The 15,352-nt window shown below is 42.5% G+C and overlaps 2 protein-coding genes across 8 annotated transcripts in view; one reads left to right on the top strand and one right to left on the bottom strand.

The window, feature by feature from the left end:
* Window positions 1-698: 698 nt before the first annotated feature.
* selenom (selenoprotein M) lies at window positions 699-7,119 on the top strand. Its single transcript, XM_039803014.1, has 5 exons — window positions 699-966; window positions 1,973-2,008; window positions 2,203-2,237; window positions 2,358-2,436; window positions 6,362-7,119. The coding sequence occupies exons 1-5, from the start codon at window positions 871-873 to the stop codon at window positions 6,590-6,592; spliced, it is 477 nt and encodes a 158-aa protein (XP_039658948.1). The 5' UTR covers window positions 699-870; the 3' UTR covers window positions 6,593-7,119.
* A 178-nt stretch (window positions 7,120-7,297) lies between these two features.
* smtnb (smoothelin b) overlaps window positions 7,298-15,352 on the bottom strand; it is a 50,445-nt gene continuing 42,390 nt past the window's right edge. For 2 of the 7 annotated variants that reach the window (XM_039803004.1, XM_039803009.1), the window contains 10 exons: window positions 14,732-14,917; window positions 14,370-14,445; window positions 14,151-14,192; window positions 13,164-13,343; window positions 12,864-12,926; window positions 12,685-12,766; window positions 12,417-12,593; window positions 12,188-12,314; window positions 11,868-12,019; window positions 7,298-8,955 (listed from right to left, as the gene is read on the bottom strand). In XM_039803004.1, coding sequence (XP_039658938.1) covers window positions 8,802-8,955; window positions 11,868-12,019; window positions 12,188-12,314; window positions 12,417-12,593; window positions 12,685-12,766; window positions 12,864-12,926; window positions 13,164-13,343; window positions 14,151-14,192; window positions 14,370-14,445; window positions 14,732-14,917 — 1,239 coding nt within the window. In that variant the 3' untranslated portion in view covers window positions 7,298-8,801. Of the gene's footprint in view, window positions 8,956-10,070; window positions 10,249-10,292; window positions 11,379-11,867; window positions 12,020-12,187; window positions 12,315-12,416; window positions 12,594-12,684; window positions 12,767-12,863; window positions 12,927-13,163; window positions 13,344-14,150; window positions 14,193-14,369; window positions 14,446-14,731; window positions 14,918-15,352 lie in introns of those variants that run through there. The other 5 variants (XM_039803005.1, XM_039803006.1, XM_039803010.1 and 2 more) reach the window with 5 other exon arrangements.

A 15,352-nucleotide genomic window follows, 5' to 3' on the forward strand; every position in this document is an offset into this window, starting at 1 on the left:
TACAGGTATTAATTCAATTTTGTGTTCATTTATAAAGCTTGTGGTGTTGCATTATGCTGAAACGTTGACATTGGAAATCAGTTGTGTTCTGCCGCTATGTAGGCATATATTTTTTACATAATATTAAAAGAATATACATTTGAATATAATCAGGTTGGCCCTAACTGAGCAATTTGCTCAAGAAATGCCTCATGATTAAAGAGACTCAAAAGCATCATCACCGTTTTGACAAATCAACTCAGCTCAGGTCCCCATGTTTTTTTTGCCAAACACCAACAGCCTATGTTAACAACTGTTGATACAATCACTTAACATAGCAAAGATCACATTTTTGGACAGGTGTTTTTTTTTTCCATCACAGGTAACTCCTCCTAAATGTAGTAGGCTAACACTTGATTTACTTTGTATAAAGTTCATTGTTCATCAACTTCATTTTTTCTAAATATGAAACAACCCACCTGCCATATTCTGCTTGCTTGATCTTAAAGTAGGCCTAAATAAAGAGACTACGTAGGCGATCTTTGAGCCTGTATGGTTTCATAAAGTGATTTCATTCTTTCATTGCCGATGATTAACCATGGATTGCATATCACATCTATGAGATTACAAGACAAAAAGAACGCACCAACACTGTAACTTGATGGGGATCTCGCAGATAACCAATGAGCGCCCTCTCCACGCCTCTCTCTTTCTCCTCTGGGAGAAATATTTGACGTGGCAAGAGGTCCGGACGTGACATATCCGCACATCAGCTCTCCGCCTCCTCTCTTCAGCTGAGTTACGTTACTTACCTACAGACATCTGCAGGTAGCCTAGTACTGGTCCTGGAGCAGAGCGAGTCCTGGTCCACGATCTGAACCAGTAGAAATAATGTGGCTGATTGCGTTGGCCAGTTTACTTCACTGCGTCTCGGCCTACGATGTGGATCTGAAGAAACTGGACGGGCTGGCGAAAGCGAGGGTGGAGGTACAGTAGCCTAACACCGCAGCTTATGATGCTACTCATACGCGAGAATAGGCTGATAGTTGCATTTGAAGGTGCGGCCGCGCTGTGACTACATTTTCAGTCAGATTTGGTTAAATGTATAAATGGATGTGTTTTAATCCTTATATTTCCGTGCTGGGCGCATGCGTGAGTGATTTCTTTTTCCCAATAGAGCTGTAGGGATCTCCATGCGTTTACAGTAGGCATATAGGCTACCCAATTAAGTACACAGACTGTGTAGACAACATGTAGGCCTATTTTATGTAATAACCATAAAATTGGCAACAAAGTGACAGTTCTAATTCTTATCTGAAAGGGACTGGAGGTCTGATTCCTGCACAAAAGTTTCTGAAACTCAACCCCTCTTTTTGTGAGAAACCATGCACTGTTTCCCCCAGGCTGTCACCAAATCACCACCCTCACCCTGCCACCGTCACCGAAGAAAAGCATGTTATCTGTTGCTATTGTTGTGTTAGTCACACCTGCTACTCAATACCTGCGGCTCGGATTTCTACAAAAATGGGTTAGGCATCCATCCCAGAAGCCTAATCTAAATCTGTGCTCTCAAAGGATGCAACGCTGCAGTGATAATAGAACATTAGAGAGACTTACTTAAGTGTTTTTGAACAAGGAAACTAACCCAAACAATTGCATCTCCACAAGGAAGATATGCTGACACATTTCAGTGGCTGAAATATGTCCGTTATCTTATTCCTAATTTAGGTGATGTCTCATTTCTAAAGTATGAGAGCTGCTTGTTTTGTTTAATCAATTTCAGTCTTTATTTTGATAGGACAGTAGAAGACATGAAAGGGGAGAGAGAGGGGGAATGACATGCAGCAAAGGGCCGCAGGTCGGAGTCGAACCCGGGCCCGCTGCGTCGAGGAGTAAACCTCTATATATGGCGCCCGCTCTACCAACTGAGCTATCCGGGCACCGAGAGCTGCTTGTTTAACTTTCCTGTATCTTATGTTCTGTCTCTTTCCAGACTTGTGGTGGATGACAGCTGAACAGGCTCAGAGAGGTAAGTTACCCCCATCAACAGGAACAAAACAGGAAACACACAGAGCGCCAGTGCCAGATGCCTGAAAGCCCTGCCTAAAAAAATTCTGCTCACTGAGAAACATTTTAGATCTTGAGTTTCACATAATCCCCCCACAGATCTGTCACTGAAACCAGCTTTGAGTGAAAAACATTAATCCCCACCTCTGTCTGCAGGTCAAAGCCTTTGTGGTCCAGGACATTCCTCTTTAGTATCTTTTGACTCAAGTACACTGCTGTGACTTGTTCTTAAATATGTTGATTATAATTTGCACACTGTAAAAAGTCCAGCATTTTCTCTCTGTGCCGATCCTTGACCATCACTACCTCAGCCATAACCTGGTGATGAAGCACATTCCTGGGGCCGACCCTGAGCTTGTCCTCCTGAACCACTATTTTGAAGAGCTGGATGTAAGTCTTTGTTTTGCAGCTTATTTATATTTGCATTGTACTTGTTTCACAATATCAGAGCCCCTATATGTAGACTTGGAATGTGTTTATAGCATCTATGGGATATCATGTGACAATTATGATGTAAATCAGGGTTTGTGTGTTTTCATCCTATTTGATCTGTGGAATTGAAGGGGTTGGGGTCTTTCTAAACCAGTTACTACAGTCAATTTTAAAATACCCCACAAACAGAGGCTGTAAGCATTATTATTATTATTATTTTTTTTTTACGATATATTTTATTAATTTTAAACCAACAAACCAACAAGCCCAGCTATTACCAACATACAAAACAGGGGGAAATCATTCACACACACAAATTGCACACCACATGTTACATCACATAACCTACATTATTGTTTACAACAAAACACATAAAAAAAAAAAGGGAAATTTCAAAAGAATTTATGACTTATTGGTGAAGACAAAATGTGGTCTCCCATCCTGCAGCAAACCAGCAAGATCACCAGGAAGGCAATCAAGAAAAGGTTGCCAGATATTATAAAACAAGTTGGCATTGCCCCTTAATGTGGCACTGAGGCGTTCCAGAGGAAAAACCTTAAATATTTCTGTGACCGAGGGAGGTTTTTCCTCAATCCACTGGAACAGAACACAACGCATTGCTAACAGTAAGAGTTTACCCAGTAACAATAGTTGCCCTGCAGATGGAGAGAGCTGCTCTAGATGTAGATTCATAAGGAACAAGACTGGGTCTGATTTGACTGTTTTGTGAAAAATTGAACTTAGCTCCTGAGAAATATTCCTCCAATACCTGAGTATTAAGGGACATTGCCAAATACAATGATAGTAGGTCCCTACTTCTTTCTTACACTTCCTACAGAGGGGAGAGACTTGGGGGTTAATCTTGTTTAGAAAATGAGGAGTGCGCTGCAATCTATGCAATATCCTGTACTGACTCTCTCTAAGTCTATTACACGTAAACCGTTTCTTAACAGATTCAAATGCATCTGACCAGATATCAGTATCAAGATCAACCTCCAAATCCTTTTCCCATGACTCCCTGTTTTTGTTAACATTGGCACAATTAAAAGAGTACAGTTTTTCATAAAAAAGTGAAATAAATGTTCTGTTATTGGAAGCGATTGAATTAAAAGTAAGGAGGAGGCCATCAATTGGATTCTCTATTGATTGGTCTGTTGGAAGTACAAGATTGGGCTGTACAAAATGTCTAACCTGAAGAAAGCCAAAAAAGTGGCTGTGTGGTATTTGGTATTTATTCTGAAGTTGTGAAAATGACATAAAATTACCATTTTCAAATAAATTACCCACAAATCTTAGTCCCTTTGAGTACCAAACATTGAAAATACTTTTCCCCACACCAGTAGGAAAAGCTTTATTTTGGGTTATAGGTTGTAATGCCAATGAAAAGCCTCTCTGACCAACATATCTAGCGATATCACGCCAAGTCTTTAGAGTGTTAAGCATAATGGGGTTATTTTTAACCTCTGCCATGGATTCACCTTTGTCGATTGAAATAAGACTGATGGGGGGAAAAAGGGGCACAGCACCAGGCATCCACCAGGGTTCCCTCCTGGTGGAGAAAATGATTGAGCCAGCCTGATATTATGCGGTATGACAGGCCCAGTTATAATCAAAAATTGGGCAGGGAAGGCTTGAACCCTCTTTGTTAACGGGTAATTGTAAAGTCTTCATCTTTAATCTAGGTCTCTTTCCGTGCCATATGAAATTTGAGAGAGCTCTTTCCATACCTAAAAATGCCCTTCTAGTGATCCTAAGTGGTAGCATTTGCATTGGATATAATATTCTGGGAAGCACGTTCATCTTTATCAGGCTGATCCTGCCCATCCATGACAGAGGGAGATCGAACCATCTTTCAAGATCACATTTAACTGCTGTCAAAGTTGGCTTAAAATTCAACTTATACAATTCTTCAACCTTAGCTGATACTCTGACGCCCAGGTAAACAAAGCCAGCACTCAACCATCTAAATGGAAAATTGACAAGGGTTGCACGGTCTCCAAAGTCACCCAGTGGCAAGGCCTCTGACTTGTCATAATTAATTTTGTACCCTGAAATTTGACCAAATTGACATATAATTGCTACCAAAATGGGTATAGAAGTCTCTGGCTTGGTAATAAACAGTAATATGTCATCAGCATAAAGCGATATTTTGTATTCAATGTCTCCTAAAGTTACACCGGACAGCCCATTGTGATTCCTAATAATCTCAGCAAGTGGTTCGAGAGCAAGTACAAATAAAAGCGGTGAGAGGGGACAACCCTGACGTGTACCTCTACTCAAGGGAAAAATATCAGACACCGAACCATTTACCATGACCCGGGCAGCAGGAGACCTGTAGAAGCTTAACCTACTGGAGAAAATCCGAGCCCAACCCAAATTTATCAAGAACATCGAAAAGGTACTCCCACTCTACCCGCTCAAACGCTTTTTCAGCGTCTAATGAGACCGCCAGGACCCTCTTCTTTGTACTATGTGAAAATTGTATTATGTTTAGGAGCCTTCGAACATTAGAGACAGAATATCTATTTTTGACAAATCCAGTCTGGTCTGGTCTAATTAGGACAGGTAGCATCTCCTCTAGTCTTCTAGCCAGGAGTTTTGATAATATTTTGCAGTCAACACCAAGCAAACTTATTGGTCTATAAGACCTGCAACAATCAGAAGGTTTATCTTTTTTTTAAATCAGAGAGATGTGGGCCAGATTTAAAGTTCGTGGAAGTGTGCCTCTTTCAAATGCTTCAGTAAACATGTTAGTCAGGGGTCCAACCACCAGCTTGATCATCTTTTTATAAAATTCAGGCCCGAATCCATCTGGACCCGGGGCTTTCCCACTCTGTGGTGATTTAATGGTCTCTGTAACTTCTTGTGCTGTAATTGGTCTACATAAGTCATTTCTACAATCTTCAGTTAAGGTGGGAAGATGTATTCCATCAAAAAATCTTTTTCTCTGCTCTGAGGTGTTTTGGCATTCGGAGGAATATAGTTCTTGATAAAAGTCCTTCAAAATTTTGCATATGGTTTTGGTTTCAAACTTCTCTGTGCCTTTACTATCCCTAAGCGATGGTATTACGTGAGGCCCTGTCTGGCCCCTGGCTAGTCGAGCCAGGAGCCTCCCAGGTTTATTGCCAGATTCGAATAATCTATGCTTAGCAAAAAAGATGGCCGATTCTGCTTTTTGAGACAAAAGTTGGTCTAGGGCAGAGCGGGTTGCTTCTAATTTCTTAAGTATAGATAATGAGGCGGTGGTCTTGAGGTCCCTATCCAGAGCTATAATTTGTTGCTCAAGTTCTATTTGTTTTGCCAGTGTACTTTTTCTCTTTGCAGCCGTATAGGAAATTATGGCTCCCCTCAGGAAGGCCTTGCCAGTTTCCCACAGAGTAGACGCAGAGATCTCGGGTGAATCATTTGTTGAAATGAAAAGGTCCCATTGTGATTCCAAATATGTTAAAAATGCGGGGTCACTTAGAAGAGAAGGATTTAAACGCCAGTGTCTAGATAAGGGGTTATAGTAAGGTGGCATGAGCTCTATAGAGACCGATGAGTGGTCTGAGAGGGCACATGGATTAATGGAGCAGGCTGTAGTAAGCATTATTTTTTAAACTTAAAAAAAAAAAAATACATTTGGCTTTGATGGTATAATTTATAGCTGCATTAATGTTTTTGTCCACTTGGGGGCAGAACTCCACACCAAGCTGTAAACCCACATCTGACTTCACCTTTTAAAGCTCTTAGAGCAAATTTCCTAGCAAACCGTTGCCAATTAACACATCCAGCACATACGGAGCAACACGATGTGTAATGGAGTTTTTCACGCAGCATTAACAGTGACCGGAAAGTAAATTTAAACTGGAATTATAATGCAACCTGTGTGTGTCCTCCACAGCGGATCGCCCTATCTGACATGACCCGCTCTGAGATCAACGAGCTGCTGGGGGAGCTGGGCTTCTACAAGAAGGCTAAACCTGAGGACGAGGTGCCGGAGGAGTTCCACTTTTCTCCTGCCAAAGACAGCCCGTTTAAAGATGAGCCGGCCTATAAACCCTCCACTTCCCATCTTGCCACAGAGAATGCCTCCTCAGAGCCCAAAGCAGAAACCAAGCATACTGACCTATAACCCACCAGAGTGGAGAAAAGTAGGGATCTCACAGTACCACTAAGCCCAAAAGCTGCTCCACGACCAGCTGATTATTGCAGTCGATGACTAACAAAATAAGACCAGCAGGTCATGGATCAGCCCTTGGGCAAGGACACAATCTTAACATCAGCAAAAGGCCTTTAAAAAGTCCACAGTCTGAATTTGCACATATTGTTCTTGCGGTTTGTTCTTATTTTTGCAGCAATAATAACCCAACCGGCTGCTTTGTGAGTGCTTTTCTACTCTCTACACGACTGGAAGTGTGTACATTTTATTGTTCCATCATGTGTCAGCTGTCTTCAGGATTTTCGCCTCTCTTGAGTTCTCTTGCGTGTCTGATTGCTTCCTACCTACTGTGAAACCGAATGAAGCCCCAGGCAGAAAACTGTCTGACTGGCCTGAGGCTGATGCTACATGTTCTGGTGGGTTTGACAAATACACACAAGAGGATTTAAGTTGAAGCATTGTAAAAGAATAAAATGAAATATTTGAAAGAAATAACCTCATCCTCGGCCTTGCTGTGTTGAATGTTTGTTCTCATGTCGGTTTCCTTCAAAGTGTAGATTTGGCAGATGTATGAATGAATGTAAGCATGTTTGACACTCTTAAGAAATAATCTGGTGTGGAAAAAGCAAACGTGTGTTTTATGGGATGACTCAGAGCAATAATCCCCAACAAACGCACTCATTTCTAAAATTGGTTTAATTTTAATTCACATTTAACTGTCGTGCACAGAAACATGAAATTCTAACGTGTTTAAGCTCTTATGTACAGAACTCACTGCTCCGTGGCAGGTATGTCAGTGGGCAGCGGTGATAATAATAATTGTCAAATAATTTCTCTAAATCTACTAAAACAGAGCTTTGAGAAATAAGTTTCTTCAAAATCAGCTCTGAAACGATCAGATTTTCAACATCTTTTCAAAGGAATCTTAATTTTACAAGCGGAATACAAATCTTCATTTAAAAAATGTCCTTAGCTTCATGTTGTCAAATGTACAATTGGCAGTTATGTTCAGTCATGATTACTCACGTTTAAAACAGAAAGCCGGCTTTCATCAGGCCCATGAACTCGTTCAAAAAGTGACCCCAATTAGTTTCACAAAACATCGTGATAGCTTTTAAAAGCTTTTGAAAGCATAATGTACACACTTACAAAATAAAAAATAATATATTTCAAAAAGCTCTACTCAAGCATAAATAAGAAGCCCTCTAAAAGAGCTGTGTTTGGCAGGGCAAGTCAGTGATGCTGGGGATGATGGCAGCACTGCTGTACACACTGTTTGTACATATGCTGTCAGTCAAGCAGTAAGAAACATCAAGTAATGATACAAGTCAGCTGTAGACTACCACCCATTGCTTTTTTTCTTTCTACCTGAATAAAAAACTTGTTTGACTGCAATGCATTTCTGCTGTTATATTATGATGATACAGTGATACAGGAGGGGTACAATGTTCAAATAATCTGAAACATGTTCTCAGTAGCAATGTAGAGTTCGGAAAAGTGAGATTACTTATAACAATGAAGAAAGAACATACCTGTTCTAATAACTTAATTGAAATACTTCAAGAGTTTGGTAAAAGTTAAAAAGTACAGAAAGTAATGCATCATATGGTTAGGTGTATTTTTCTTCTTCTGTGGAATTACAAACAGAAATGCTAGCAAATTGAAGTGTAGCAGAGAAAAATGTAGGTATAAATAACTTAAAGGGGAAATACTATAAAAATATTTCTCTTTTCTCTCTTGATGTGTTTTTCAGTACACTGGCCTAGTGACACAGTTACTGCATGTTAAATATTACCTAGTACAAAGCTGAGTACAAAAAAAGTACAATTTTAAAGCTTAAAAGGTAGTCTTATAAAAACATTGGCGTTCTCTTGCTGGAGAAAGGTGGACTTTACGTGAAAAAATGAATACACATCACCGCTGCCAAGAAAGAAAATAAGCAAACTGACAAACTCTCTCACACACACACACACACACACACACACACACACACACACACACACACACACACACACACACACCCCAACTTGTCCATCAGAGATGAGCAACTCTGTGACGCAGCCTGTCGATGCAGAGGCGGGTCATCAGGTGAAGATTGAGCTGGGGAGGGGTGAGGGCTGATGAAGAGGAAGTGGGGGGGGGGGTGATGCCACGTCAAGGCTGAACCCTCACTGAGCACAGGTCAGAGGTCACAGGGCCGACCCATGGACATCTCGTATCTGCGCAGGTGGTTGACCAGAGACTGTACGTAGGTGAAGACGCATTTGGAGTCGGGTTTATTACCCATGATCATCATGTCCTCCACTTCCAGCAAAGGCATGCAGTTGGCGTAGCTCCTGAGGAACAGCATACAAGACAGTGTGTATGAGAAAGAGGAGGATGAACAGACAGGATGGTAGAGGACCTGAGCTGGAGCAGAGGGGAGGATATTCTCTTCAGATGTTCAGTCATGTTTATTCATATTTAATCTCGTGATCATTAACCAAACTGGTGACACACACACACACACACACACACACACACACACACACACACACACACACACACACACACACACACACACACACACACACACACACACACACACACACACACACACACACACACACACCTCCTTGTTGTGGTAATGCTCTACTTATTCTTTTAAATCCTTTTTTGTCTCGGTTTTCTTTAAAGCACAGTGTGGAAAACCCTTTAAAAGCTCTCTATAAATAAACTTCAGTAATGCAGCGCATTTCAATAAACAGTTTTTAGGAACAAAGACCTCACATGTGAGCTATGCAGGGAGTGACCACAGGGCGGCATTATATCTCCATATACTGTAAACCCTCTGACATCCCAAACAAACAAAGTGTAGAGTAACAGGAACAGCACAAGGGTAAATCTCTCATATGAGAAAATAAATGTCAACTACATAAAATCGGTTATGTTTTTTTAAGGAACTGTAGACATGGGGTCATTCTGCACTTTCCTATTTACACTATCTTTAAAATGCTTCACAAGCATAAACACCTGTAAATTCACACTTGATAAAAAGTCAGTGGACAACAAAGCCTTTTCGTTCTCTGCTTTGTTTCTCTACTTCTCTGTTTGAAACATTGAGATACAGCAGTTCCTTTTAAAGTGTTGAGCTGCAGATGGTCCTGGCTCTCTGCCTGGGCCATAGTCTGACTACGCAGAAATGCACACATCGAGACACACACACACACACACACACGCACACGCACACACGCATACCATGTTTGGTACTTTGGACCTCAGTAGCTTCAGATTAACATGAACAATCAAATATCCAAAAGTGTCCAATAAAGGAGTTTTCTGAACAGCCACGTTTGATTTAAATCCTAACAGCTGCTTAAAACATGCAGTCACACCTACTCATACACACTCCCTCCATCCCGTCTCTCAGAACCAAAGTAAGGTTCCTTCGTAGGTTTGCCCCCTCTCTCACCATGGGTTCAGTTTTAGGTGGGGTGCGACTCTAGGAGGAGTTTTTGGTTTTAACCAGGCCCTTCGTCACCAGACCTCTGTAGAACTCCTGCAGGTACGTATACACACACTTCCAATCCGGCTCGCGCATCTTCACCATGTCGTCCACATCCAACAGCTGGGGACAGTCCACTAGTTTCCCGTGCCCGCACCCCGCAGCAGGTGGGGGTGGGGGTGGGGGGTGGGGGTGGGGGAAGAGGGAGGACGAGGACGAGGACAGGAAAGAAAGGCAGACCCAAACAGATAGAAACAAAGAATAGAAAGGAGGAGAAGGGAGGAGTACAGATAAGAAGAGAGAAGGAACAGGACAGAGATAGTGGACATAGTGTGGGAAATAGAGGAAGGACGAGGGAAAAAAAACAGATAAAGCAGTGAGCAGCCAAAAACGAAAAAGATTCAGGGTGAAGAGAGAGGGAGAGAGAAATGACACAAAAAGAAACAATAACATTACATTCTCTGTGTTCACAAATCTATCCATGAGTTGACATGCTTCATGAACATCATGATACATTCATTATGTGGCAAACACACACACATACACACACACACAAGACAAAACAAAACGTCAAATGAGCGTCAGGTGATGCTCATTTAGCCTTTTTGTTTGTGGTTGTTTTTTTCTGTGAAACTTTTGACCATTTCAGTAACACAAGACACGATGAAAAAAACAAGGATTCTGCAAAAAAAAAAAAAAACTAAAAGACAACCATATGGTGACTCTAAAAACAACACACTGGTGCACAGGATGGAGTGTGTGTGAGAGTGTGTGTGTGTTGGGATTCCAGATAACTGGGAGGGTCAGGAGTGCCCAGGGAAGTGAGTGATAGTGCAACACAAAGGTGGAAATGCGGGGGCTGTGGCTGGGTGACAGTCCAGTGTTGAGAGCATGAATAATAAATCATATCAGCATGGACATTATGCTACTGGGAGCATGTGAGAGCACACATACACACACAAAAAAAGGTGTGTGTGTGGGGGGGGGGGGGCATTACAAGTCGGAATGGTGTGATGTAAGAGGGATGAGAAAGAGAGAGGAAAAGGAGAGGAGAGATATTAGGAGTAAAAGGAGAGGAAATGTCGGGGGCATAGCCGAGAGCTTGTCTGTTGTTTTTTTTAACCTGGTGGTTGTTTGGGGAGGGTTTGCTCATGGGTCTCTGGTTTAGAGGAGATGGAGGGTGTCACAGCAGTTACTCATAGTAGAGGACAGATGGAGAGTGGAGGTTTAGAGGTGGAGTAATTAGAGTAGTAGCCTTGAGGTGGTTCAAGACACCTGGGAGAGACAGGAAAATTAACACTGGGACATCAGTGGAGGAGCTTCCACATGTTCTCCGTCCGTCTCTGTACTTCAGGCTCAATTAGAGGTTGGCAAAACTGAATAAAAGCTCGAATGGGATTTTACAGAGAAACGAGAGATGGGTGTGAAAAACCTGTAAGATGCAAAGAAAGGGAAATGTTTGTTTGGAAAAATGGCTTTGACGGTTTGATTTTCAGTGTGTATTCACTCCACGGCAGCCTTGGTTGGAAGATCATGTTTCTATCTTTAAGGAAAGCTAAGCCTGCGGTAGCTTCTTCTGCTCCTCATATTCTTCAATTTTTCCTTCCAAAAGTAAGAGAAATGAAGGCTCACTGCAGCGGATGTGGTTTCTCCAACAACGCTCTCACTTAACAGTCAAAACTTAACAACAACAACAACAGAACTGATGTGGTTAGTGGACATGTTACTGGGACAAACGTGTTTTTTTTGTTGGTGTGTACTCACTCTGCAGTGCTGAAGGCCACCTCAAAGTTTTGCCTGCGGTTGCTGGGGCTCAGGGAGGCGTAGTCAAAGGATTCAGGGAAAAAATTGTGCACCAGGGCACAAAATGCCATGCCGTTACTCCAGCTGGATGAAAAATTCTGAATATCCACATGCTGAGGGGAGAAGACAAACTCCAAATAAGTGATGGAAAGATTCCAAAAGTAGGAAAATATTATCTCAGCCTATCTTGTCTTAATCATCAGGTTCAGATACAGCTCCACTGGCTGACATTACAGATGAGCACTAAACACACAATGGGTTGCCATGGCAAGTTGGCTCACCTCATACGAGCGGGTCTTGGCACGGCACCAATCGAGCAGCATCTGCTTGATGGAGTTTGCGTTGGGTACACCAAAGCTGGTGGAACGCTGGACCTTGTTTACCTTGGCGACCGCCTGATTTCCAGGGCTGAAAGAAAAATTAGCTTTGTGTTAACATTTAGATGCTTCGACCTGCTCCTTTTCTTTCTTTGGTAGTGTTTGGTAGTAACACCTCTCTGTTTATCCTTACCCTCCTCCTTCCTTCTCCAGCTTCTCTATCATGGCTTTGCGGGCCTGCATGGCCGAGGTCTTCGGCAGAGTCTGAGCCCTCATCAGCTCCTTGCGCCTCTCTGCCTGCCTTCGCTCCACTGCGGCTAACCCGCCACTGCCGCTGCGGGACGATGTGTCATCCTCGCGATCAAACACACTGAGGCAGGGACACGTACAGCAAGTTAATCTGTGAAAGTCCACGGATTTCAAATTGAGTGTAATTACTGTGCTGATATTTGGTGACCTACCTGCCCACTTTTTTGCTTGTGTTGGAGGAGGAGGAGGATGTGGAAGAGCTGTAGCTGAATGATTTTGACTGGACTGTCCCTCCTGAGATAATAAACAAAAACACAGACACATGAACAATATTGGTGATATGACTGTAATAACTATACAGAATTGTAAGAGAAATAAAGTATTGACTCACTGTCTGTTTTCTGCACATAACTGGCTTCGACGACAGTGCTGCGTGTTGATCGGCTCCCATCATCTGTAAACACAAACATTTGAAATGATGTACATATTGGACATATCTGTTTCATGACTGTCAGTAGCCCTACAATTTGTTTTTCATCTGCTTTTACGGTTAACTTTTACCTCCCAAGATGCCTTTTGTGTCTTGCAATTGTGAATAACAAGTCACTGTGAGTGGTTAAAATACAGGTTCAAAAAAGGTTCAAAAGAAGGTTTCAGAAATGCAGGAAGCAAAGAGAAAAGAAAAAACTACCAGATGAAGCGAAGCGGTCTGTCTTGGTGACTTGACTGAGTTTGGAGCCATCCGCTGACTTCTCCACCTTCCTCATCACCACCTCTCCTGCTCCGACACCAGCGAGGCCTTTCTGTGTTCGCTCTTCTCTCTGCTGCCGGAGCTCCTGCAGACGGGTCTCGCGCTCCTTTTCTCTCTGGTCTGGTGTGGAGGAGAGGAGAGAAGGGACGGAGAGAAGGGACAGAGAGGTGGAGAGATGATGTAAGTGGAAAAAGAGGAGGAGGAGGAGGAGGACAAAAGGTCCTAAACAAACTGACAGCACCTCATCTGACTGGCACAAAGAAGGATTAAAACAGGGCTTCCAAATTTGAAGCGATACATTTCAGGATTTTTTTTTCTTCACAGTACCGTAAAATTCCTCTGAACACACAAACACCCACACATGGGAGGCTCGGAGCTGAGCCAAAGCTGTCAAGTAGTATGTACTGCGCAAACATCACAGATCAAAGAGAGCAAACACACTCTGACCATCCTCTGTGGAAGGCTGTGCCAAGTTCAACAATGTCCAGAATACTGATACCTTAACACCTGCAGGGCTACCTAAAGCTTTGACCTGAGAGTGTGCATTATTTAAACCTACTATGCAGTGGGTTTTTTTGCCCTTGGTATGCTCCATGCCACTGAGTGCACTGAACTTTTACAGATCAAATAAGGAGGTTCAACTGTCAGCCTAATGCAACCAGACGCCTGGTGAAACCATATGTCAAGCGCTCACAGCAAAACAGAATACACCAAAATGTGGTACACGTTTTAGCAACAATGTTGCAGCACACTGAGGTGAGTGGAAAACCAGGATTCATGCACTCTAACAAAACTGTCAACAAATCCTTCATCATCCACCACAGAGGTCTGAGAGATAAACTGTTGTGGTGCGACAATGACAGGATGGTGCACACAAAAAGACAAATGCAGGCAAGTATCGATTGTTAATGCACACTGCACACCAACCTGCCCTACCTATCTCCTCTTGAGTACATCCCAGCATGGCCTCTGAGGGCAGAATGGATAGAAATCATGCAGAAATTGTGAGTAAATTAAAACCATCAGGCTTAATTATAATGGCGATGTGTCTACCTTTGATGATTTGAAAGAAAGCAGTTGTCATGATAAAATGATGGAGCAAAAACGTTGATGTGGTTGGAATACCAGGTAGAAGATTGTTGTTACCTCTCTTTCTCTTGCGAAGGTCTCTCATTGCTGCACGGATCATCTTCCTCTCCTCAAAGTCTTTCGACTCATCGAGCTGTGGAAGGAAGAAAAAAACAAAAAAAAAAACAAACACAAACGGAAACAATGAGGTCAATCCTCACAAAAAGCAACGTAGCATGGCTCTATTTATGCATGCAGTTGTAACATAGCATTGCGCATACACACAACACCAGGCTAGGACTTTTCCAAACACACCCTCGCAGAGTGAGACATTCAGTGTTAATACTCAAACTTTCTGCATGACTGAAGCTGCTGTATTTGTTACAAAGTGGTGCTTTCAAATGTAAATCATCCAGAATTATAACTTGGGTGTGAAGTACCATTTTGTCGAGGAGCTCTTCGTCTTCGATAGCAGCCAGCTGTTCTTCAGTCAATTTTCCGGAGCGCTCGTCGGGTTTGGCCCGAGTGCTGGAGCCGTTGGGGATGGCCGGGACGTGACACGCCACCTGGGCAGACGGTCCAGCTGAAAACACCGGCTCAGACGCCACGACGGGCTCCGTCTCCATCTGCACACGTCACATAACACAAAAACACACAGCGTGAGCAACAGCACGTACACACAGACATGCAAAAAGATGCACAGTTACATTAATTAGTTTCATTGTCTATGTTCATTTAAATCCATTCAAACCGTCATTTGTGACTGTAGTTGGATATGTGCATTGTCATCTGAGAGCTCTTGCTGGACGAATCCCCTAACCTAAAGCTCAGGCTTTTAAGTTGTACACTTATGAAACAAGCACGGGGTTTATAAAAAAAAAAAAATAAAACATAACTGCAGCTTGCTGACATTTAGGACGTAATATGCACAAGAGGATTTTGGTTAAATACGCTGCAGCCATAATAGACCTGAATGTGTAAAGTAGGCTCCCTCTAATAATCTCTTTTTGTACCAAGACTGCCAGATCGCCACGTCTCATCATTTCTTCCATTCCCTCCGC

This window comes from Perca fluviatilis, chromosome 6 (assembly GCF_010015445.1).
Source record: "Perca fluviatilis chromosome 6, GENO_Pfluv_1.0, whole genome shotgun sequence".
Classification (NCBI taxonomy): Eukaryota; Metazoa; Chordata; class Actinopteri; order Perciformes; family Percidae; genus Perca; species Perca fluviatilis.